At 37.9% G+C, this 24,564-nt stretch overlaps 1 protein-coding gene across 2 annotated transcripts in view; it reads left to right on the top strand.

Moving 5' to 3' along the window:
• rab3gap1 (RAB3 GTPase activating protein subunit 1) overlaps positions 1 to 23,951 on the top strand; it is a 53,924-nt gene extending 29,973 nt beyond the window's left edge. The window contains exons 17-25 of one of the 2 annotated variants that reach the window (XM_039683288.2): positions 1,118 to 1,441; positions 2,913 to 3,050; positions 9,713 to 9,940; positions 12,263 to 12,359; positions 12,441 to 12,544; positions 13,927 to 14,042; positions 15,122 to 15,224; positions 19,594 to 19,614; positions 23,101 to 23,951. In XM_039683288.2, coding sequence (XP_039539222.2) covers positions 1,118 to 1,441; positions 2,913 to 3,050; positions 9,713 to 9,940; positions 12,263 to 12,359; positions 12,441 to 12,544; positions 13,927 to 14,042; positions 15,122 to 15,224; positions 19,594 to 19,614; positions 23,101 to 23,331 — 1,362 coding nt within the window. In that variant the 3' untranslated portion in view covers positions 23,332 to 23,951. The remainder of the gene's footprint in view (positions 1 to 1,117; positions 1,442 to 2,912; positions 3,051 to 9,712; positions 9,941 to 12,262; positions 12,360 to 12,440; positions 12,545 to 13,926; positions 14,043 to 15,121; positions 15,225 to 19,593; positions 19,615 to 23,100) is intronic. The other variant, XM_039683289.2, reaches the window with a different exon arrangement.
• The last annotated feature ends 613 nt before the right edge of the window (positions 23,952 to 24,564 follow it).

Here is a 24,564-nt window from a genome sequence, read left to right as displayed (position 1 = left end):
AAATTACGTCCATTTTCTTTAGAAATTCAAAAACATAAATAGCGTTTTGGCGCTGTGGCGTGAGATCGCTCTGGCGGAGCTCAGGAGAAGCAGCCGCGCTGATCTCACTTCCGGGTTAATAATACCAGTCACAGCGCGAAATAAACATGAATGAGCATCTGAAAGTGAGTTAAAGATGGAGTACAACTTATCGAAATCCGTATCATGTCACATTGATTCGCTCAATCAGCGTTTCAACCGTGGAAAGACGTCAATTAAACAGCTTGTAATCAATGTATCGTCATATTTACCTCAGAAAACCCACATCAACTCGTTAGTCAGCTAGAAAAAATAACTCTAGAGAGGAGCATTTTGCTAAATATATACAAAATATAACAATATACAATATATAAAGTGTAATTTAAGTGTTTCTATAGCTACAAAACAGTTAATTATTACCTTCATATTAGGCTAATGAAGCCTATAGGCTGCAACTAGACTCCCATAGTTTACAGCATTAGTTAAGAGATTTGATTTCCTTGAGAAAATTTGCTATTTATTGTAACTGACATCCAAAATAATCAATATCGAGTCGAATCTGAATCGAAATCGAATCGAATTGTAAAATGTGTGTCAATACCCAGCTCTAAATTTTAGTCATTTTTAGCATTCACAGCGTCATTTTTAACACCGAAACTAAAGGTACAAAACAACAAAAATTACTTTTATGAAGTATATTTTGTGACGGACCTTGAAGCAACACTAAGTAAGATTTTTTTTTACCTTAAAATAATGTTTCCAAAATCGTTATTAAGTTGTAACAGGGTAAAAGGCACTTATGGACCATCGAGTCGGGTTTCTGTAGTTCTAACGAGACATAAGAAAACTACAAATTTGACTTTCTTTACGTCAAGCGTTACAATAGTCATTATTTTGTTTTTCTTCGCTTCATCAAATATTGTTTCCACAAAAATCTGAAAACAAAAAACAGTTTTCAACGTTAATAATAATCAGAAATGTTTCTTAAAGCATCATATCACACATAAGAATGATTTCTGAAGGATCGCGTGACACTGACGACTCGAAAAAAATAAAAATAAGCGATAGTGAATTTTCTCGTGTGTTTAATTTTGATCAGATGCTGAACTGCTGCATCGAGCGAAAGAGAGCAAGGGATGATGGGAGGAAGAACGCCGCATCAGACGCAAGCCGAGACAAAAGCCGCTTGGCGCCGGAGAGCGCCGGACCTGCTGAGGTTTCTCCCGGGAAGTCGTGGGACTCGTGGAGCGACAGTGAAGAGGAGTTCTTCGAGTGTTTGAGCGACACGGATGAGATGAAGGAGGCGGACACGGAGAACGAGAAAAAAACAGCCAATAAGAGCAAAGCAGAAGGTCGACTGCAGCCACACGGCAAAATCACACTCCTGAACTCACAGGAGCTGCTCTACATCCCCGTCACACAGGTATAACACACTCGCTGGTTAATTAAAATTACCCCATGATTTACTCAGCCAATGTAAATGTGTAAATGACTCAGCCAAACACAATCAGAGTTATATTAAAGCTACAATACCTAAGATTTTATGCCGCTAGAGGGCGCTACATTCAAAACAACAACAACGGCTTTGCTTGATGACGCCGTGGAGGAACACAGAATGATGGGAACTGTTGTTTTCAACTCCACTGTGGATAAATCAGTCAGACGGGAATCGAAAATTTGTTGTTCGATTTCTATAACTGTTGCGTTTAATGACATGCTTGTTTTTCATTAAACTGAAATAACCGCAAGAAAAGTCAGGTTTAAAAGTAAATTAGTTATCACAGATGTTATAACGGTTGAAACACTTTTCAGATAAACGTCGTTTTCTAAGATACAGCCAACAGTATTCGCGGTGAATATGACCTTACGATTTTTCACATCATATGCATAGACGACAAGACATTCGAACAATAATACTAATTGTTTTGCATGGTTTACTGACATGAAACTTGAATACAAAACACGGTGTTACTCACCTGTCAAGTAAAACACATGCAAGATCGGCGTCTCTTTCTAGTTCGAGTTTTTCACGAAGTTCTCTCCATTTAGGAAATGCCGCACCGATGTTGAGCTGGTTTTATTTCTCTTGGGTCGTTTGGTTGACCCGTTCGTTGACGTTTGCGTTTACGAGACTTGTCTTTGTCGACAGAACCAGGTGCAATCGCTGAAGAATAATTGTGCTCCATTCCATAAAAAATGCGCAAAACAAGCTGACGTTTGTTGCTTGATAGACGCTAACGCACAACTACAGCTTCCGCATTTGTCCAGGACTACACGCAGTACGAGCGGAAACCGAGGTAACGCGGATATGATGACGCGATTGACTGGCGACTCCCAGCTCGCATGTCCCGTTTCCTTGGTTAAAATCTCAATTTTCTCGCGATTTAAACATTGTTTGAAACATTTGGAATATTGTAAGTTATCATCTTAACTAAATATATAACACTGGCCTTGTGATTTTGGGATATTTCAATGCAAACATCTTAGGTATTCCACCTTTAAAACATATCTTTGGCTCTTCCCAGCTTTATAATGGGAGTACTTGAAGTTTTGAAGCCCAAAAAAAGTGCATCCATCCATCATAAATGTAATCCATTCAACTCCAGGGGGGTTAAAGGAGAAGCTACTTTTAAAAAAAACTTTTGCTGATAGTTTACTCACCCCCATGTCATCCAAGATATCCACGTCTTTCTTTCTTCAGTCGAAAAGAAATTAAGGTTTTTGATGAAAACAATCCAGGATTTTTCTCCATATAATGGACTTCAATGGGGACCAAACGGTTCAAGGTCCAAAAGACAGTTTCAATCATCTTCTTTCTCTTCTCTGTTTCAGCATCTCTCCATATCTAATCTATTCCCCAGTTTGGTCATAACTGTTGTGTGTGTGTGACGCAGGAGCCGGCGCCCATGACTGAAGACCTGCTGGAGGAGCAGTCGGAGGTACTGGCCAAACTGGGCACGTCGGCTGAAGGTGCGCATCTCCGTGCCCGTATGCAGAGTGCCTGCTTGCTCTCAGACATGGAGTCCTTCAAGGTGAGGTCGCTGCTCACTGCTGTTCATGTGAAAGGGTTTTATTTGTTTGAGACTAGGCCTGCACAATTAATCGCATCGAAACGGCACGCGATTATTTTATGTGCAGTTTGTCAGTAGTAAATTCGGTAGTAAATTAATTTAATTTAATTCTCTGTAATTTAAACTTGAAAGTTAGTAAAGACATCGGCACACAGAAGAAAATTAATACTTGAATAGAGTTGAATTTATTTATTTTTTATTATTCTCCTCGCATGTTAAACTTAAGGTTTAGCCACTGTAGTCACTCGGACTATTTTAACAATGTCTAAACCCTCCTATTATCTTTGGGGTCAATTTGACCCCATTCAATGTTTAACGTCTGTAAATACATAATTCTTTTTTTTGCTTCAGATTTAATGACTTTTCCTAATTTAATGGGGACAACTTGATAAACATAAACATATTTTTTCAATGTCCTGTACACATGTTGTAGCATCGGTGTTCCTTGGGGTCAATTTGACCCCTGGCCCTTTTATTTTTATAATAAAACAATAGATAAAATACAATTTCACACACTTTTGTTTTGGTTGTTTTATTGAGGTCATTATAAAGGCCTGTTCACACCGGGACGAATTTCGCCGACGTTTAACGGCTCGTGACAAAATAAAGGGTGCCAATGTGAGTGTGCACACGGTTCTAGGTCCAAAAGAGAGTTTCAGTGCAAACTACAAACTGTTCAAAAGGCTTTAAACGACACCAGACGATGAATAAGGGTCTTATCAAGCGAAACGATCGCTCATTTAAAAAATAAATAACAAAGTTTAAGTTTTATAAGCTCAAATGCTCGCCTTGCTCTGTTCTGATGCACGTTCATGACTCTCCTCATCAAAATGAACGAATCTTTTTCCTAGTCAATTCATTCGTTTTGTTTGTTGAATGAACGAATTGACTCAGAAAAAGATTTGTTCATTTTGATGAATGAGTTCGAAAAGGAGAGTCATGAACGTGCATCAGAACAGATCAAGGTGACCATTTGAGCTTATAAAACTTAAACTTTGTTATTTATTTTTTAAATGAGCGATCGTTTTGCTTGATAAGACCCTTGTTCATCGTCTGGAATCGTTTAAAGCCCTTTGAACAGTTTGCAGTTTGGACTGAAACTGTCTTTTGGACCTTGAACCGTTTGGTTCCCATTGAAGTCCATTATATGGAGAAAAATCCTGGAATGTTTTCATCAAAAACCTTAATTTCTTTTCGACTGAAGAAAGAGTAAATTATCAGCAAAAGTTTTTAAGTAGTCAACAAAGACATAAATTACCAGAGACAGACCTTTTGTAAAAAGAAAGAATCATATTGTGGAGGTTTAAGTTACTGGGGTCAAATTGAACCCCGGTAGGTAAATTTTTTTTTAATCAGATTTGAGGGTAACAGGAGGATTAATAACTTTCTGAACCGGCAAGTTTCAATCCCTTAGAAGCCTATGGAGGAGTGATCCAGCTCTCAGATTTAATCAGAAATATCTTAATTTGTGTTCTCAAGATGAACGAAAGTCTTAAGGGGTTGAACAACATGAGGGCGAGAGAGTTTTCATTTTTTGGGGTGAACTGTGCCTTTAATTCTTTCAGAAAACATGCCATTTTGTCATTCAAGTAAATCTATGTTGATTTAAAGAAGTAGTTCACTTTAAAAAAACTTTACTCACCCCCATGTCATCCAAGATGTCCATGTCTTTCTTTCTTCAGTTGAAAAGAAATGAAGGTTTTTGATGAAAACTTTCCAGGATTTTCTCCATATAATGGACTTCAATGGGGACCAAACGGTTCAAGGTCCAAAAGACAGTTTCAGCGCAAACTACAAACTGTTCAAAAGGCTTTAAACGACACCAGACGATGAATAAGGGTCTTATCAAGCGAAACGATCGCTCGTTTAAAAAATAAATAACAAAGTTTAAGTTTTATAAGCTCAAAATGGTCGCCTTGCTCTGTTTTGTGACGCACGTTCGTGACTCTCACAAATCTTTTTTCGGGTCATTTGGTTCATTCAACGAACGAGTTGACTCAGGAAAAGATTCGTTCGTTTTGATGTGAAGTGAACTACTCCTTTAAGAATGTGAAGATATTTGTGCTGGAAAACAAGACAAAAATACTAAGGAAGGACATCATTGTTTGCAGTGTGAGCGGCTTGTTTAGGGGCGTTTGAGCCGAATGACAGATATCACACGGCAATGCAGAATGAGTCAACAACCACATTTTTATAGCCGCTCAGCCCAGACAATGGCTCCCGTCTTCCTCTGTGCACAATTCACTGAATCTTTTACAGGTTTCACCTTTTAAAAACGCTCCTTGGGAGAAGCATCATTCATTTTCATAAGCGCCACCCTTCCATCCCTCTCTGTCGGATAACGGCAAATTATCCCGCGGCGTTATGCCGTGGACAAGCCCGAGAGATTAAGGAACAAGGGAATTGTGTGGGAATGAAGCGTTCTGTAAGCACAGCGAGCGTAGCCTCATTTCCAACTTCTGCCAGTGCGCTATAAAGCAAAAATGCTCGTTTTTGATCACCGGGGGGGCGAGACCAATGTGGAAAGGTGACATTTTGTGTCTATTTTGCCTGTTCAACTGCCCTACAAAATGCTCTAATTTCCCGAGCAGACACACCAGCTCGTCTCATTGCAGTGGCGAACTGCTGTGAACGCAGCGATCGCAGTAAATGGCCCCTTTAGCTGAAGATGGCCTCTAAATTTAGCAGCACTGCTGTCTGTAATTGTGCTTAGCCAAGCATAATTTGGCATTTTGGCTTTAATTACCATCTCCCTCCGGGTGGAGAGCAGAGAGACCCGAATATGATGAATGGGGCGTCTTAAAACTGTGACGGCGCGCTCATAGCGCTCCACATTCAGCCGTCAGATGCTGAGCTAGTAGCGAGTGACTGTAAGGATGAACGTCAGTACCTCATCACCAAGTAGATCTGCACCTTTTTTTTCTTTTGCAAATGTGAAGAACTCTCTAGCACAATGCTAAAATCGAGTTTGTGTTCGTTAAGCCGTTGTTTTAGTGCATAATCATGTTCTGAATGAGTGCTGAACACAAAAGAAGATATTTTGAAGAATGTCAAACCAAACAGTTGATGGACCCCATTGACTTCCATAGTACTTTTTTCGGTAACACTTTACTTGAAGGGGTGTGCATGACGCCTTTATAATCATGGCGTGACATATTTCTTGAATATGAAGTAGGGTTTATGAAGTAGCATGTTTGTGACAACTGTCGTTAAGTGTCTTTCGCTCAATAATGACATTTTGAATGCAGATATGACATTGTTTGAGATGTCTTTGTTATGACAACTTGACATTAAATGAAGTTAAACTGGCTGTCATGAGACATTATAACTGTCATGAATATTTTTCGTGAGCTCAACTACAGTGGTACACGTTGAATTTATGATTAAAAAAGAAGTTATAATGGCTTCATGACAGCCAATGTCAAAACCAACCACCTGACGGTTTAATGTAATGTTAACCAAGTTTGTTAAAGGAGTAGTTCACTTTTGAAAAAACTTTTGCTGATAATTTCCTCACCCCCATGTCATCCAAGATGTCCATGTCTTTCTTTCTTCAGTCGAAAAGAAATTAAGGTTTTAGATGAAAACATTCCAGGATTTTTCTCCATATAATGGACTTCAATGGGGTCCAAACGGTCCAAGGTCCAAAAAACAGTTTCAGTGCAGCTTCAAATGTCTTTAAATGACACCAGACGATGAATAAGGGTCTTATCATGCGAAACGATCGGTTATTTCAAAACTTATTCCAAAAAATTTAATTTTCTAAGGACAAATGCTAGCCTTGCTCTATTCTGTGAGGCGCGTTTGTAACGTCACGTAATACGTAATTACGTTCAAAAGGTCACGGGCGACGTAGCCGTAAGTACAGAGTCAGTGTTTAAGTTGAACGCATAGGTTGAACGTGCAAACTAACTCAAACGCCGTTTACAAAACAAGGAATTAAAAGGTAAAACAACGATGTCTGACTATTTTGATTTTGTACTTCCGGCTACGTCGCCCGTGACCTTTTGAACGTAATTGCGTATTACGTGACGTTACAAACGCGCCTCACAGAATTGCAACGATTCAATGTAAATGCTTTCCATTGTGGCGATTGGCGAATGAAGTCTGGTTTCACGTGTATTTATGTATTTGCATATTGTGTATGTATCATTATTGCCAGACGATGCAAACAATTTTGCTACCATGTCATACTAAACATTATTCAGACACCAGATATCATTTTTACTAAAGTTTAGGGTCCAATTCTCATTATTAAATAGTTGCTTATTCACACACACACTTAAGCTCTTGAAGCTCCGCCCCCTGTGCCTGGAGCAGCGGCTCATTTGCAGACACAAAAAACTGTTTTTTTGCTCACCCTCAAAAAGTGACAATTTTAACATGCTATATGAAATATCTTGGGGGTATTTTGGGTTAAAACTTCACATACACACTCTGGGGACATCAGAAACTTATTTTACATCTTGTGAAAAGGGCACCCCTTTAAACTAAGATCCGATCACGATGTGTCCTCGACTACCTTTCAAACCAGGACACATTGATCGAATAACATACCGATCACAAACGTGTCACGCGAACCGCCACAGAGACACGACACACAGACCAGAAAACATATCAGATCCATTCAATCCCGCACAGAAAGCTGTATTTTAAAGCGATATGGAGGAGTTTAGGAGGAAACTGCAGCTTTATCGCTCTGTCCTCCTGTTTCAGTGGAAATTACATCAACAAATTGAATTATGCTGTGTTTCAAAACACTTCAATGGGCCTTTAAACAACAAGCTCAAAAACGCTTATAACAAGTGGACATGGCAGCACTGCAAGAGCTGTCCAAACATAAGCAAAACACGACGACTGCGCTTTAGTCGCTTTCTTCCACAGTTCCAGGTCTGACATGAAATGCATTTAGGATTAAACGTGTATCCGTCTGCCTCGCTGAGACATCATTACGTCTTGTTCGTGAGTGTCTCAGTAATTATCGAGTATGAAAGCATGCGGCGACTGACGGAAAGGTCATCATGAGAAAGTTTGCGGTAGTTTGCTCATTTACAATAGAAACGTGTGATGAATGGCTGTAGCTGAAGGACTGAACTGATAAAAACAGACAATTACATGCTTTATTCAGAGCATTTCTGCCTATTTTTTGTCTGTACGACACGTGTATTCATGTATTTGCATGTGTATGTATTATTACTGCCAGACGATGTCATACTAGACATTATTCAGACACCAGATATCATTTTTGATTTTTTTTTTTACTAGTGTGTGCAGGACACTAGAGTTCATTTATGTAAGCGAGACTAGCTAAATAAAGTAAACTGACATATTATACACAAAAAATGGGAAATGCACATGGAAATGCTCATTTCAAACTTAAATGGTTGTAATTCAAGAATGCTTTGGAATATAGACGTAAGATTGGTCTCGTTTTAAAGAAGACATTTGGCAGATTTTTCTCGAAGTGAAATAAATTAAGAAAGTGAAACAGAAAAAAAGTTTGAGTTTATAGAATTGTACAATGTAAAAAAATTAATTATTCATATTTTATATAAAATATATAGTTTCAAAACCTGGGCTACTCTAAAACTGCAGAAAAATCAAAGCCAAAAATCTGAACAAGTTGTGTTTAAAATTTTAGGTTGATATCTCAAAAAATGAGCTTTCAGTGAGATTTAGTTTGGGCGCAGTACCGAACGCTTCCACTAGGGCAAAACCAGACTCCATTACAGCCCATATAAGGGAGCCTCCATTTCCATATGTGTTTTGAGTGATCTGAACCATTATTTCCACAATTTTCATACAATTTATGAAGTGGAGATCCTATTCAGAAGTAGTATGGGAAGTTTGGCAGATTTTGATATGAATTTAACCTCTAAGAAACATACAAAGAACACGCATGCGCGTTATAGCCTATTGCCATAACACAAATGGTGAATCTATTATTTTTTTTCATAATATTTTAAAACATTTTCAGACCTTTTTTTTCTAAAATAATTGAATGGATGCTATCTTTTGAACTCTTCGCATGAAATCAAACTGAGGTTTCTAACTTTTTTCCATGTTCATCGCTATTTCAAAATAAAGGTCTGAACACGCTTTATGAGTATGAAAATATTCTTGTTGCAAATTGATAAATTATGGCTCCTGTGTAAATAAGGTCTTAGAGATTGTAAGCTTTCAAATGATATATAGTTTGTCAATATTACTAATATTATTAATTGTTTTAAAAATATAATGGCAAGCGTCCGACCTGCTGATGATGTTCTGCTGAAGTGTGTTTTCTGTAATTGCTAATGCTCTTTTTACACACACACACAGAACAACATGAAGCATTGCTTGGTCACTGGTTGATCTAAACTGGTGTAGTTAAATTTAAACAGCTGACAGATATTCAACATAATTCATGTGGGACAGACAAAACCAGTCAAATATCCACTGAGTTCTTGTCATTTTATAACCATTTTCTAAACTAAAGCGAATAAAATGTGAGAAATGTTGAAGGTGTCTGAGTACATTTTGTTTTGACTGTATGTTTAAATGCCTCAGCAATTGGGTCCTAAATGTGACCCAAACATTTCTTAAATTCAGGTGTGATATTAAGTGTGTGTGTGTGTCCACAGGCAGCGAATCCAGGCTGTTCCCTGGAGGATTTTGTGCGCTGGTATTCCCCGAGAGATTACGTGGAGGAGGAGGTGAGCGATGAGACGGGCCAGACGGTCATTCGGGGCGACCTAAGCGCCCGCATGAAGATCCCGGGGAACATGTGGGTTGAGGCCTGGGAAACGGCCAAAGCCACTCCGGCACGCCGACAGAAGAGGCTGTTTGATGACACCAAAGAGGCGGAGAAGGTCAGATCATCGAGTCAAGACACTATATAGCGATATAGACTGTTTCAAAGCAGCTTTACAGTGACAATAGCAGATTGTTTTGATCTAGAATAAAGTTATTGTCCAGCTAAAGTTGCAAAGATCATTAGTTATTAAAGGGATAGTTCACGTATGTTTTAGCTTACCTCGAGGCCATCCAAGATGTACACTACTGGTCAAAAGTTTTAGATCGGTTTTGTTTTTAAAAGAAGTCTCTTCTGCTCACCAAGGCTGCAATTATTTGATAAAAAATACAAAAAAAACAGTATTATTGTGAAATATTATTACAATTTAAAACAGTGGTTTTCTATGTGAATATATAGTGAAGTGTAATTTATTCCTGCGATCAAAGCTGAATTTACAGCATCATTACTCCAGTCTTCAGTGTCACATGATCCTACAGAAATTATTATAATATGAGGCTCAAGAAACATTTATGATTATTATCCATGTTAAACAGTTTTTTACATTTTTATTTCAGGATTCTTTGATGAATAGAAAGTTCAAAAGAACAGAATTGATCTGAAATGGAAATTAAGCTTTTGTAACATTAATCACTACCATTCAAAAGTTTGGGGTCAGTAAGAATTTATTTTTTATTTTTTTCATCAAGGATGAGTTAAACTGATCAAAAGTTACAGTAAAGATTATATTTTAAATAAATGCTGTTCTTTTGAACTTTTTATTCATCATAGAATTTGGGGGTGAAAAAATGGCACACGACTGTTTTCAACATTGAAAATAATAATTTATGTTTTTTGAGCATAAAATCAGCATATTAGAATGATTTCTGAAGGATCATGTGACACTGAAAACTGATGTGTAATCAGCAACAGTAATGATGTGGAAAATTCAGCTTTCAAATTACATATTAAAATAGAAAACAGTCATTTTAAATTGTCATAATATTTCACAATATCTTTTTTTTTTCATCAAATAAAGCAGCCGAAGAGACTTCATTTAAAAACATAAAAAAATCTTTCTGATCTAAAAGTTTTGACCAGTAGTGTAGGTGTCTTTGTTTCCACAGTATTTTCAATTTTGATATTTTTAGGTCAAACCGTTCGTGTCTGTCAGTCATATAATGGAGGTCTATGGTCACCACCTCAAAGAGCATGCACAGAGAAGTCCAGATTAAACTGACTCGTAAATGTAAGTACACATTGATAGCCAATCAGAGGCAGTTCGGCTGGGAGTGGGTTAAAACGCAAGGTGTTGTCACGGGACTCGGGTTGGCAAGTTGAAAGGGAGTTCAGGAGAACGCTGGCATCCGTGAAGGTCGCGTCTCTTTCTGTCCTTCAGCCGTCTGTCGAGCCCTTGTGGGGAAGCTGCAGGATTTACACTCAATTCATTTGCTGATTTAATTTCCTCTACTGTGTTTTGCTCCAGTAACGTGTCCCGCCAATGACAGTCGTGCATGTTTTCGGCGGTGTGTGTAGGACGGCCTGAAGGCAAGCGTCTCACAAGGGCAGCGGTGCAGCGCTAAAACACACACACACACACACACACACACACACACACAGAGTAAAGGCTGAACCTTCCCAACTACATCAGTAACGCTTACATTTAAATGTACAATTAATAATTTAACGATTAAATTGCTTTAAATTTAAAATGAGAAACGTTACATTAAAATAATTTAACAAATTAATTGCTTAAAATTCCATTTAAAATCACAAACACTATTTTTAAATAATTCTAGACTTAAAATCAGAAGTATTATAAAATTCAACAATTATAATGCTTAAAATCTTTAACATAAAAATGTTTTATAAAATAATTTAACAATTAAAAAGCTTATAATTACTGTAACACCTGTATCTGGATCAACTGTTTAATAGTGAGAATTGGCTCTTGAAGCTCCGCCCCCTGTGCCGGGAGCAGCGGCTCATTTGCATTTAAAGGGACAGACACGAAAAACGATGTTTTTTACTGACAATTTTAACATGCTATATAAAATATCTGTTGAGTATTTTGGGCTAAAACTTCGCATACACACTCTGGGGACATCAGAAACTTATTTTACATCTTGTGAAAAGGGCACCCCTTTAAACTAAGATCCGATCACAATGTGTCCTCGACTACCTTTCAAACCAGGACACATTGATCGAATAACATACCGATCACAAACGCGTTTACACTTGTGTTTTCGATGCGTACTGTATGTGGACAACATCCAGAAAATTCTCAGACTCAGTGAGTAAACACCTTTACTCCACAAGCAGTTTACGGTATGTGTTCGTTATCATTGGTACTGGACATCTGAATGAGAAAACGTGTGTGTGTGTGTGTGTGTGTGTGTAGGTGCTGCACTACCTCTCGGTGCAGAAAGCGTCTGATCTGACGAGGCATCTGCTGCCCTGTGTCCTACACGCTGCTCTTCTCAAGATAAAGGAGGAAGGTTTGTGTGAAACCACTACAGCTGCACACAGTTTCGATAGTGTCTCTGATGTCCCTAAACATGAGGTCAATGTTCTTCCAGAGTCGACCGAAGACATCCCGTCCGTGCGTAAGGCGCTCCAGCATCTCACGTCTCACGCCAGTAAACTTCTGCGTCACCCCAGTCCCGACTTCAAGAAACTGGAGGTGAGGGTCATGCCACGCTATCAGACACACTAACTCTGTCCCAAATGACGCACTAAACACTATACTCTTATGCACTATGCACTTATACACTATGTACTTATACACTATGCACTTGTACACTATGCACTTATACAGTATGTACTCATTTACTATGTACTTATACACTGTGCACTTACATACTATGCACTTATACAGTATGTACTTATACACTATGTACTTATGCACTATGCACTTATACAGTATGTACTTATACACTTATACTATGTACTTATACACTATGCACTTATACACTATGTACTTATACACTGCACTTATACACTATGCACTTATACAGTATGTACTTATTTACTATGTACTTATACACTATGTACTTATACACTATGCACTTATACACTGCACTTATACACTATGCACTTATACACTATGTACTTATACACTATGTACTTATACACTATGCACTTATACACTGCACTTATACACTATGCACTTATACACTATGTACTTATACACTATGCACTTATAAAGTATGTACTTATTTACTATGTACTTATACACTATGCACTTACATACTATGCACTTTTACAGTATGTACTTATACACTTATACTATGTACTTATACACTATGCACTTATACACTATGTACTTATACACTTATACTATGTACTTATACACTATGTACTTATACACTATGCACTTATACACTATGTACTTATACACTTATACTATGTACTTATACACTATGTACTTATACACTTATACTATGCACTTATACACTATGTACTTATACAGTATGTACTTATTTACTATGTACTTATACACTATGTACTTATGCACTATGCACTTATACAGTATGTACTTATACACTTATACTATGTACTTATACACTTATACTATGTACTTATACACTATGCACTTATACACTATGTACTTATATACTGCACTTATACACTATGCACTTATACAGTATGTACTTATACACTATGCACTTATACACTGCACTTATACACTGCACTTATACACTATGCACTTATACACTGCACTTATACACTATGCACTTATACAGTATGTACTTATTTACTATGTACTTATACACTATGCACTTAAATACTATGCACTTTTACAGTATGTACTTATGCACTTATATACTATGTTCTTATGCACTTATACACTATGTACTTGTACACTATGTACTTATGCACTATGCACTTATACACTATGTACTTATACACTATGCACTTGTACACTATGTACTTATGCACTATGCACTTATACACTATGTACTTATACACTATGCACTTGTACACTATGTACTTATGCATAGTGTACTTATGCATACGCTTCTATGCTCGCATTGTAAACGTGTGTGTCCTCTGTGTTGTCAGGAGGTTATTAATCAGATGAGTGCGGTGGAGGCCGTCGTTGCGATCGCACGCTCGCTCAAGGCCAAGTTTGGCATCACGAAAGGAGAGCGGATGGAAGATGGTGACGAGCTGGAGAGGTAAAGTCTGAACAATGGCTTAAAAATCATTTATCGGCATCCGCCCCATATCTGCCGAAACACACTGATGGAGTAAGAGCACTTTCTAATTTTTGTTCAGAAAAACCTGCCTCTGTTTATGACCTCACCCGCCTGATTGATATAGCTCCGCCCCCTTACTCGACATGACTCCACCCTCCTGGCTGACAGCTCCGCCCCCTTACCTGACATGACTCCACCCTCCTGGTAGATATAGCTCCGCCCCCTTATTCAACATGACTCCACCCTCCTGCAAGCAATTAAATTTTTTTTAATGGTTTTAGCTTTAGTTTTAGATAATAATAATAAAACCCTGGTATATACTGTAATATCAGGCTTTAGTCATTATTTTTAACATTGTTAATTAGTTTAAATTTAACCAGTCTGCTCTTAAATTATTATTGATTTTATTCATATTATTTATAATTCTGCTCTTGATGTTAGTGAAGGTATCGAGTGTAGGGGCGGAGTCTTATCATGCAGGAGGGTGGAGTCATATTGAGCAAGTTGGGTGGAGCTGTATTAAGGGGGGCGGAGCTATATCGAGCAGGTGGGTGGAGTCTTGTTGGGTAAGACTAGTGGAGCTATATTGAGGTGGGCGGAGCTATATTGAGCACTAGAGTTGAGCAGAAAGTGCAGAGTAGCAGAATCATTTAAAAGGGGGCGGAGTCGTGTTGTGCAGGAGGGGCGGAGCTTGTGCTGTCAGTCTGACGGGTGCATGTCAGCTAGCACTCGTTAGTTCCCAGGGGCCACCCGGGGCCACAGCAGTCGGTCAAGACAGACACACCGGCCTCATTAAGACGAGACCCGGAGCTGCCCGCAGGAACAAAGACAGTTCAGTGCAGGTGTGTGTGTGTGATTGTGTTGAACAGGCTGAATACACACACACACACACACAGACAGACACAGGCGTAGCTGTTTTTCTCTGAATTATGGCAGTAGTTCTCAGGCGACTATGAACATGATAAATATTCCTCTTCCTTCCTTCATCTAAACACTCCTCTACCTGTACTGTACAGTCACTGTCTCACATTATGCCGTTATTCCTGTCTGTCTCTCAGGTTTGTGAGCTGTTTGCTGGAGGAGCCTGAGGTGTGTGTGGTCGGTGCAGGTCGAGGTCCTGCTGGAAGCATCATACATAAGCTCTTCGTCAGTTCTCAACGGGTAAACACACACACACACACACACATGCCCGATCAAGGGTTTTATGTTTTATCGTAATCACGGACTGGATTCTCTCTTCTCAGACCAAAATCGACCAAAATGAGTCTGAAAATACTGGATATGAGCTCTAATCTAGTATTTTGCGATGTGCATCCATGCTTGCTTTTGATAAAAGCATCTGCCAAATGCTTCAAATGTGAATGTATAATTCTGTTCTTGAGGTTACTAATGTTAGTAACACTTTGTGCCATGCATTAACTAACATTAACGATGAGCAATACTTTTGTTTGTGTTTTGTATTGTTAGTTTATAATTACCAAATCTTACGTCATTAAATAATATAAACAGACTCAACTTGAATGTTGAAATTAACATTAAGATTATATTTATTAGTAGGGCTGTGCAAGGATTAATTGCGATTAATCGCATCCAAAATAAAAGTTTGTATAACGTAATATATGTGTGTGTGCTGTAGGGATGGGCAACGATTAATCGCGATTAATTGCATCCAAAATGACATAATATATATGTGTGTGTGTTGTGTATAATTAATTTGTATATATAAATACCCGCACATGCATGTATATATTTAAGAAAAATGTGTTATTAATATATCAATTATTTATATTTATATATAATATTAATCGTGAATAAATCTATATAAAATATACACATGCACATATTTCTTAAATATATACATGCTTGTGTGGGTATTTATATATACAAATTAATTATACACAGCACACACACATATATTATGTAAACACAAACTTTTATTTTGGATGCGATTAATCACGATTAATCGTTGCCCAGCCCTAGTGTGCTGAGTATAATTATTTAGTATATATAAATACACACACATGCATGTAGCCTATATATTTAAGAATTATTTGCACGTATATACTGTGTGTATATATATATATACATTGAAATACATAATCTATATTATACATAAATGTAAATATTTTATATATAAATAACACATTTTCTTAAAAAAATGCACGTGTGTGTATTTATATATGCAAAATAATTATACACAGCACACACACATATATTATGTAAACACAAACTTTTATTTTGGATGCGATTAATCGCAATGAATCTTTGCACAGCCCAAATTATTAGTTTATGTTAATCAATGCAGTTATCAAATGTAACCTTATAGTAAAGTGTTACCGAAATGTTGGCTGTCGGTGTAAAATAATTGTACAAAGGCTTCATATCTGCGAGACGGTGCCGGACTCGTTCACATCACGATGTCTCAAAGCGACTTTAACAGCAAGAAGAGCCAAGGCTTTCAAAAATGCATTTAAAAATGCGCTCTAGCTGTTTTTCTGTTTGTCATAATTAGCTAAATTAATGAAATGCAGCAGATGTCTTAGTTTCATTTAGAGCTTTAATGTGACACAGAGGTAATTAAACACGCCGGGCGAGTGATTCGTTTAAAATAAGATTATTATGGAGTGTGCCGGTTAAACATCATGTTTGATGAACGACTGTCCTCGCATTAGTCTTGTGTTTATGTTAGTAGTGGTTTAGTTAGTGCCACTAGTATCAGTGTGCAAACTGTTAGCTGGTCAATCTCACAAAGAGCTTTATGCCGTGAAAGTGGTTGATTTCACGGTAACACTTTACAATAAGGCTAATTAGTTAACATGAACTAAGAATAAACAATACTTCTTCATCTTACATTTACTAATACGTTATTAAAATCTAAGGTTGTATTTGCGTGCACTAACATGAACAAACAATTCACAGCTGTATTTTTATTAACTAACATTAATAAAGACTAATAAGTAACACATGTATTGCTCATTGTTAGTTAATACATTTATTAAAGGAGTAGTTTGATTTTTTATAAAAAAACGTTTGCTGATAATTTACTCACCCCCATGTCACCCAAGATGTCCATGTCTTTCTTTCCTCAGTCGAAAAGAAATGAAGGTTTTTGATGAAAACATTCCATGATTTTCTCCATATAATGGACTTCAATGGGGACCAAACGGTTCAAGGTCCAAAGGACAGTTTCAGTGCAAACTACAAACTGTTCAAAGGGCTTTAAACGATTCCAGACGATGAATAAGAGTCTTATCAAGCGAAACGATCACTCATTTAATAAATAAATAACAAAGTTTAAGTTTTAGAAGCTCAAATGCTCGCCTTGCTCTGTTCTGTGATGCGCGTTCGTGACTCACCTGTTCGAACTCGTTCATCAAAATGAACGAATCTTTTTTCGAGTCATTTGGTTCATTCAACGAACGAATTGACTCGGAAAAAGATTTGTTCATTTTGATGAACGATTTCGGACAGGAGAGTCACACAGAACAGAGCAAGGCAAGCATTTCAGCTTATAAAACTTAAACTTTGTTATTTATTTTTTAAATGAGCGATCGTTTCGCTTGATAAGACCCTTATTCATCGTCTGGAATCGTTTAAAGCCCTTTGAACTGTTTGCAGATGCAGTGAAACTCTCATTTGGACCTTGAACCGTTTGGTCCCCATTGAAGTACATTATATGGAGAAAATCCTGGAATGTTTTCATCAAAAACCTTAATTTCTTTTCCACTGAAGAAAAAAAGACGTGGACATCTTGGATGACATGGGGGTGAGTAAATTATCAGCAAAAGTTTTTTAAAAGTGAACTACTCCTTTAATGTTAACTAACGAACCTTATTGTAAGGTGTCACTGATTGCACCTTACAATGCAAAATATAATGCATTAATTTTTCTTTCAATTTTGAGGTGTTTCCATCAGATTCACCTGAAACCTCAGGGAGGGACATTAATTTCCCCCCCGCTCGTTCTTAATATTAGTCACTTCCATTTGTGTCATCGTCATTCCCAGGATGCACTTGTGCCTAATGGTCCCAGTGTAAATTGTAATTCTCAGCTACTTAAAGTTAAACAGGCCGAAAATGCGATATGAGCGTTGAAATGTCAGCCGTTGTGGTTCTCGAGGTGAGCTCTAGACATCTGTGCTCACAAGTTTTCTTTTAAGTGAGAAATGTTAGAAATTGAGTTTGTTTGCCTGAAACTCTCGCTCAATTAGCCCCCCCTCCTCTGTCTGCAATGTGTGTGTGAGGACTAAATTATAGCCTGTGTGTTGCCAGGCTCTAAATAGAAAGGCAATAATTATCCCAAGCATCCCCATGTAAATCATGTGAAATCAGGGACTCAAATGAGGTGAGATTTCCTGGAAGAGATAGAAATGAGGGAAAGAGAGACGGACCTAGTGTATAAGAGACTTTGTTGCATGTGTTTATGGGTATGTGCATGCACTGATTGATCATGTTTTGGATGCGTCACCAATGAACAGATAATGTGGTGCCGTGACCCGGACTCATCCAAAGCATTACTGCACCAACGACCAATCAGAATCTTTATTAATATTTGATTTCCTTTTATAGGAATAACATTCTGAAGGAACATTATATTGATGTTTAGACCATTTTGTACTCTTTCCTCTTCAGGGATGAAACTTGTCATCGGATTTCAACCCAAAATCAAAAGAAAAGTTCACTTTGAAATTCATGTTTGGTGTGTTTTATCTTACCTCAAGGCCATCCAAGATGTAGGTGTCTTTGTTTCCGCAGTATTTACAATTTTGATATTTTTAGGTCAAACCGTTCACATAATGGAGGTCTATGGTCACCACCTCAAAGAGCATGCACAGAGAAGTGCATATAAATACTGTTAGTTTTCTCACACAAACCGCTCGTTTCGTGTCTTAGGCCATCAATGTGTACGTACGTTTACGAGTCATTAAATCATGTTTAATTTGGACTTCTCTGTGCATGCTCTTTGAGGTGGTGACCATAGACCTCCATTATGTGAACGGTTTGACCTAAAAATATCAAAATTGAAAATACTGTGGAAACAAAGACACCTACATCTTGGATGCCCTTGAGGTAAGATGAAACATACCAAACATTAATTTCAAAGTGAACTATCCCTTTAAAGAAAACCATTTATATTTTGGTAGCATTTATTGTCATGACAACTAACCACATTCCCCACTCTTGCATTATTCTTAATGATGATTCTCATTACTGTAATACAATCATTTGTCAATTAAAGGCAGAACAACAGCAGTCACTGTATAATTTGGACACTTAATTGTGCATAATTGTCATTATAATATTGCTACCAATAATCTTAATGCATTTTTCTTCTTTTGATTTTTTTTGCTTGAAATATGACCTGCACGTGTTGAGTGGTTTGGTGAGATTCAGCGTTGCACGTTACAGCATGGACTGAACTTTTAAAAGTGCTCTTATTTGGCCTTGTATTTTGTGTTGTTCTTTTTCTTCATCTTTTTGTTTGTTTGTTTGTTCTCTCCTAACACCGCTTGTCTGTCACTCTTGTCAAGTTGGCCGACTCCAGTGACGAGGTAAAATCAGCAACATCTGACACTACGATTCCCCATCATTCACTGCAACAAAAAAAACAACAATGTTCTTCCTCAGTATTTCTGTCTTGTTTTCTAGGGCAAACATTCTTAAATCAAGATGATTTACTGAAAAAGCGAAATGAGTTTTTGATGAAAACAAGAAAAAAGGAAAACAAGATTATTTTCTGACTCCATTTGTATTCTTGCTTTAAAGGAGTAGTTCACTTTAAAAAAAAAATTGTTGATAATTTACTCACCCCCATGTCATCCAAGATGTCCATGTCTTTCTTTCTCCAGTCGAAAAGAAATTAAGGTTTTTTATGAAAACATTACAGGCTTTTTTTACATATAATGGACTTCAATGGGGTCCAAACGGTTCAATGTCCAAATGAGAGTTTCAGTGCAGCTTCAAAGGGCTTTAAACGATTCCAGACGATGAATAAGGGTCTTATCTAGCGAAACGATCGCTCTTTTAATAAATAAATAACAAAGTTTACGTTTTATAAGCTCAAATGCTCGCCTTGCTCTGTTCTGTGATGCGCGTTCGTGACTCTCCTGTTCGAACTCGTTCATCAAAATGAACGAATCTTTTCCGAAGTTAACTCGTTCATTTCGTTCATTGAATGAACCAAATGACACGAAAAAATATTCATTCATTTTGATAAACAGGAGAGTCACGAACGCGCATCACAGAACAGAGCAAGGTGAGCATTTGAGCTTATAAAACTTAAACTTTGTTATTTATTTATTAAATGAGCGATCGTTTCGCTTGTTAAGACCCTTATTCATCGTCTGGAGTCGTTTAAAGCCCTTTGAATAGTTTGCAGTTTACACTAAAACTATCTTTTGGACCTTGAACCGTTTGGTCCCCATTGAAGTCCATTATATGGAGAAAAATCCTGGAATGTTTTCATCAAAATTCGACTGAAGAAAGAAAGACATAGACATCTTGGATGACATGGGGGTGAGTAAATTATCAGCAAAAGTTTCTATAAAAGTGGACTACTCCTTTAAGCATAAACTCCCCTTATTTGGACAGATCTCAGAAAATAAGAGTCAAAATCTTCAGTCAAGTACATGTATGTTGATTTAAGAGTGTTTAGATATTTGTGCTGGAAAACAAGACCGAAATACTAACCAAGAAAAACATTTTATTGCAGTGTTTCAGACAGATGCTGATGATAATGAGGAACACAATCTGTAGAATCTGAATGTCTGTCTCTAATCGCTGCTTTTTTTTATCCTCACTTTGATTCGTTCACGTTCTGTGCGCATTCAGGGCTTCCTGATGGACATGGAGGTTTGTTTATCGACCCGTAGAGATAGAGAGTGATGTTCTCTGTGTGTAGAGCAGTCATACTTTAGCTAATGCCTCGTTGTGTGATTAAACAAAACACATCCCTGTAATAAATCAAAGTCAAAGTGATTTTATGTGAAGATGGACGTCACATCATAGGTCGATCTAAATCCAGAATGTGCATTTTCTCATCGTTCTTTCTCTGCTAATTTGCAATCAGCTTTGCAATTAGTGAAATGTGTTCCTGTATGAGCGAAAAAAATAGATTGTGTCAATTTGCTTCACTCCTGCAGTTTCAACACTCATTTAAAGGAGTAGTTCACTTTTCAAAAAACTTTTGCTGATAATTTACTCACCCCCATGTCATCCAAGATGTCCATGTCTTTCTTTCTTCAGCCGAAAAGAAATTAAGGTTTTTGATGAAAACATTCCAGGATTTTTTCCATATAATGGACTTCAATGGGGACCAAACGGTTCAAGGTCCAAAAGAAACTTTCAGTGCAAACTGTAAACTTGTTCAAAGTTCTTTAAACGATTCCAGACGATGAATAAGGGTCTTATCAAGCGAAACGATCGCTCGTTTTATAAATAAATAACAAAGTTTAAGTTTTATAAGCTCAAACGCTCGCCTTGCTCTGTTCTGTAACGCACTCCTGTTCGAACTCGTTCAACAAAATGAACAAATCTTTTTCCGAATAAATTCGTTCGTTTCTTTCGCCGAATGAACCAAATGACTCGGAAAAAGATTTGTTCATTTTGATGAACGAGTTCGAACAGGAGTGCGTTACAGAACACAGCAAGGCGAGCGTTTGAGCTTATAAAACTTAAACTTTGTTATTTATTTATTAAATGAGCGTTTGTTTCGCTTGATAAGACCCTTATTCATCGTCTGAATCGTTTAAAGCCCTTTGAACAGTTTGCAGTTTGCCCTGAAAGTGTCTTTTGGACCTTGAACCGTTTGGACCCCATTGAAGTCCATTATATGGAGAAAATCCTGGAATGTTTTCATCAAAAACCTTATTTTATTTTTGACTGAAGAAAGAAAGACATGGACATCTTGGATGACATGGGGGCGAGTAAATTATCAGCAAAAGTTTTTTCAAAAGTGAACTACTCCTTTAAGTCTCACCGAGAGCATTTGTTGAGAAGCGTCTTTGCTTTGTTGCTCGTTGACTCTCTGTATAGGTTTAGGTAACATTGTCAGCTTAGCCTATTATAAAAGCATGTTACCTTTATGTATATTGCATTAGCAGTTCATTCAGTATAGATTAGCCACGTCCACACTAAAGATTTAGGAGTGACACTGAATTAAAATTTGAGAGTGAATCTCCTTGTTGATTGATCACATCAGCCTTCTTGTATGTTTGGTAATATTGGTTGATAATACAGTCATTCGATCTCGCTTTGATTAAACCAGGATTAGGCCTTAGTTAACATTACTACTGTGCATCTTGAGACAAAACCAATATATTTTAAATGAGTAGTTCACTTTTAAAAAATCTTTTGCTGATAATTTACTCGCCCCCATGTCATCCAAGATGTTCATGTCTTTCTTTCTTCAGTCGAAAAGAAATTAAGGTTTTTGATGAAAACATTCCTGGATTTTTCTCCATATAATGAACTTCAATGGGGACCAAACGGTTCAAGGTCCAAATGAGAGTTTCAGTGCAGCTTCAAAGGGCTTTAAACGATTCCAGACGATGAATAAGGGTCTTATCAAGCGAAATGATCGCTCATTTAATAAATAAATAAATAACAAAGTTTAAGTTTTATAAGCTCAAATGCTCACCTTGCTCTGTTCTGTGACGCGCGTTCGTGATCAAAATGAACGAATCTTTTTTCGAGTCATGACTCGAAGGGTCCTAGATAAGACCCTTATTCATGGTCTGGAATCGTTTACAGCCCTTTGAACAGTTTGCAGTTTGCACTGAAACTCTCATTTGGACCTTGAACCGTTTGGTCCCCATTGAAGTCCATTATATAGAGAAAAATCCTGGAATGTTTTCATCAAAAACCTTAATTTTAATTAGGTTTCCCACCTACGAGTTGCGTCCAAAAAGCCTGTAGTAGAGTGACAAACAGAAGAGACAAAGTTCAAATATGTTTTTTCTTGCACTTATAACACAAATTCGATTGAGGTCTGTTTTCCGGAAAAACACCTGATGTGTGTTGTGCGCTGATGTGTTCAGGCCGCCCTGTTGGCTCCGATGGAGGACGAGACGGGCCGTTCGGGAGGAACGGATGACAGGAAAGCGGTTCCGGATTTTCCGCCCCCTGCTGGACGGGAGATTCTCCTTCGGACCTGCGTTCCTCGACCCGCGCCGTTCTCCAAAGCCCTGCCCCAGCGCCTCTTCTGCGTGCTCACGCGGGACGAGTTCAGGCTCGCCGGGGCCTTTTCATCCGACACCTCGTTCTTCTGAGCGCACCCGGGACGGCTCGGTTAAACGCCGCACGGCTTTAGTGAAATCAGCGAATGGTAATGGTGTCTCCTGCTGTTCTTACAGAGTCATCGGCAGTTTCCGGATCGGCCCTCGAGGCAACTGCTCTTCTGAGGGTCTCGTAACCTTCGCTTGGATGTTGAAATGGTTTTATATCTGGTGGGTTTTCACACATGCTAATAATATCCGTTCCCCTACTGTGTGTTTGATGAGGAAAGCTTTAGATTGACTACTCAATGCTTCGCCTTAGGAAACATCATCAGAACACACACACACACACAATTTACTCACTGACTAGTAGTAAATAAAAAAACTGAGCTCATGTAGCATTTAGCATCGGTGTATCGGTCTCGGATCGAGACGTTTATATATGTATATCGATTCGCTCTTGTGCTGCTTGTTTTTCCTCCGCCAGTCGCTTTCTGCTAATGACATTAATGTAATAGTCTGTCTGATGATGTATTGTCAGTCTGTGCTAGTATCTGTCTCATGCATTTGACCAGATCTAAATGTCAAACCAATATGATCGTCTGCATTGTGTGATTGTCCTAATTCAGTCGCAGATTTGACTTGATGAAAAATAATAAAATGTCTGAACATAATTGTTATTGTCGTTGTTCTCGATTCATGATCATTGCCTCATTAGCGCTTTGTGCCGCTAATCGCATTAAGGGCTTTAAATGAATGCTGGCGTTAGATCGTTATTTAATACGGGACGTTAGTTTGAGGATCTTGCTCTTGATCAGACGAGTGCGTCGTGATTTTGTGACATCTTTTGACGAATGATAACTATAACAATGTCTAATTGAAGAGAATTGGCACTGGCTGCAGTAACGTCTCTGTCCATGCGGGGGCGCTCGTGGTCGAGTGCAGAATGAATGGGAGTCAATGGGGTTTCACCCCCATAAATCCACTTTTCCCAGGATGTAATTTTTTGTCAAGTAATTTGAAAGTTGCATTCAAAAGGCAGGGCTAAGAAAATACACTTGCATTTTTAAGTTCACTTATCTGTTCTAAAAATCCGTTCAAAAACGTGATGATGTCACACAATAGCAGGATGCTAGCGTGTTCTGGCCAACAACGGCCTAACCTGTAAGACATCGAAAGGACATAAGTACTCGTTCATTCGACTTTTGGCCTATAATCTATATTGAACTTGCGAAATCAACAATAAAATCTATGTTGATTTAACGACAAGCAGGTGAAAGAGACACG

This window comes from Pimephales promelas, chromosome 7 (genome assembly GCF_988280905.1).
Source record: "Pimephales promelas chromosome 7, fPimPro1.hap1.1, whole genome shotgun sequence".
NCBI lineage: Eukaryota > Metazoa > Chordata > Actinopteri > Cypriniformes > Leuciscidae > Pimephales > Pimephales promelas.
This window is presented reverse-complemented; position numbering and strand designations above follow the sequence as displayed.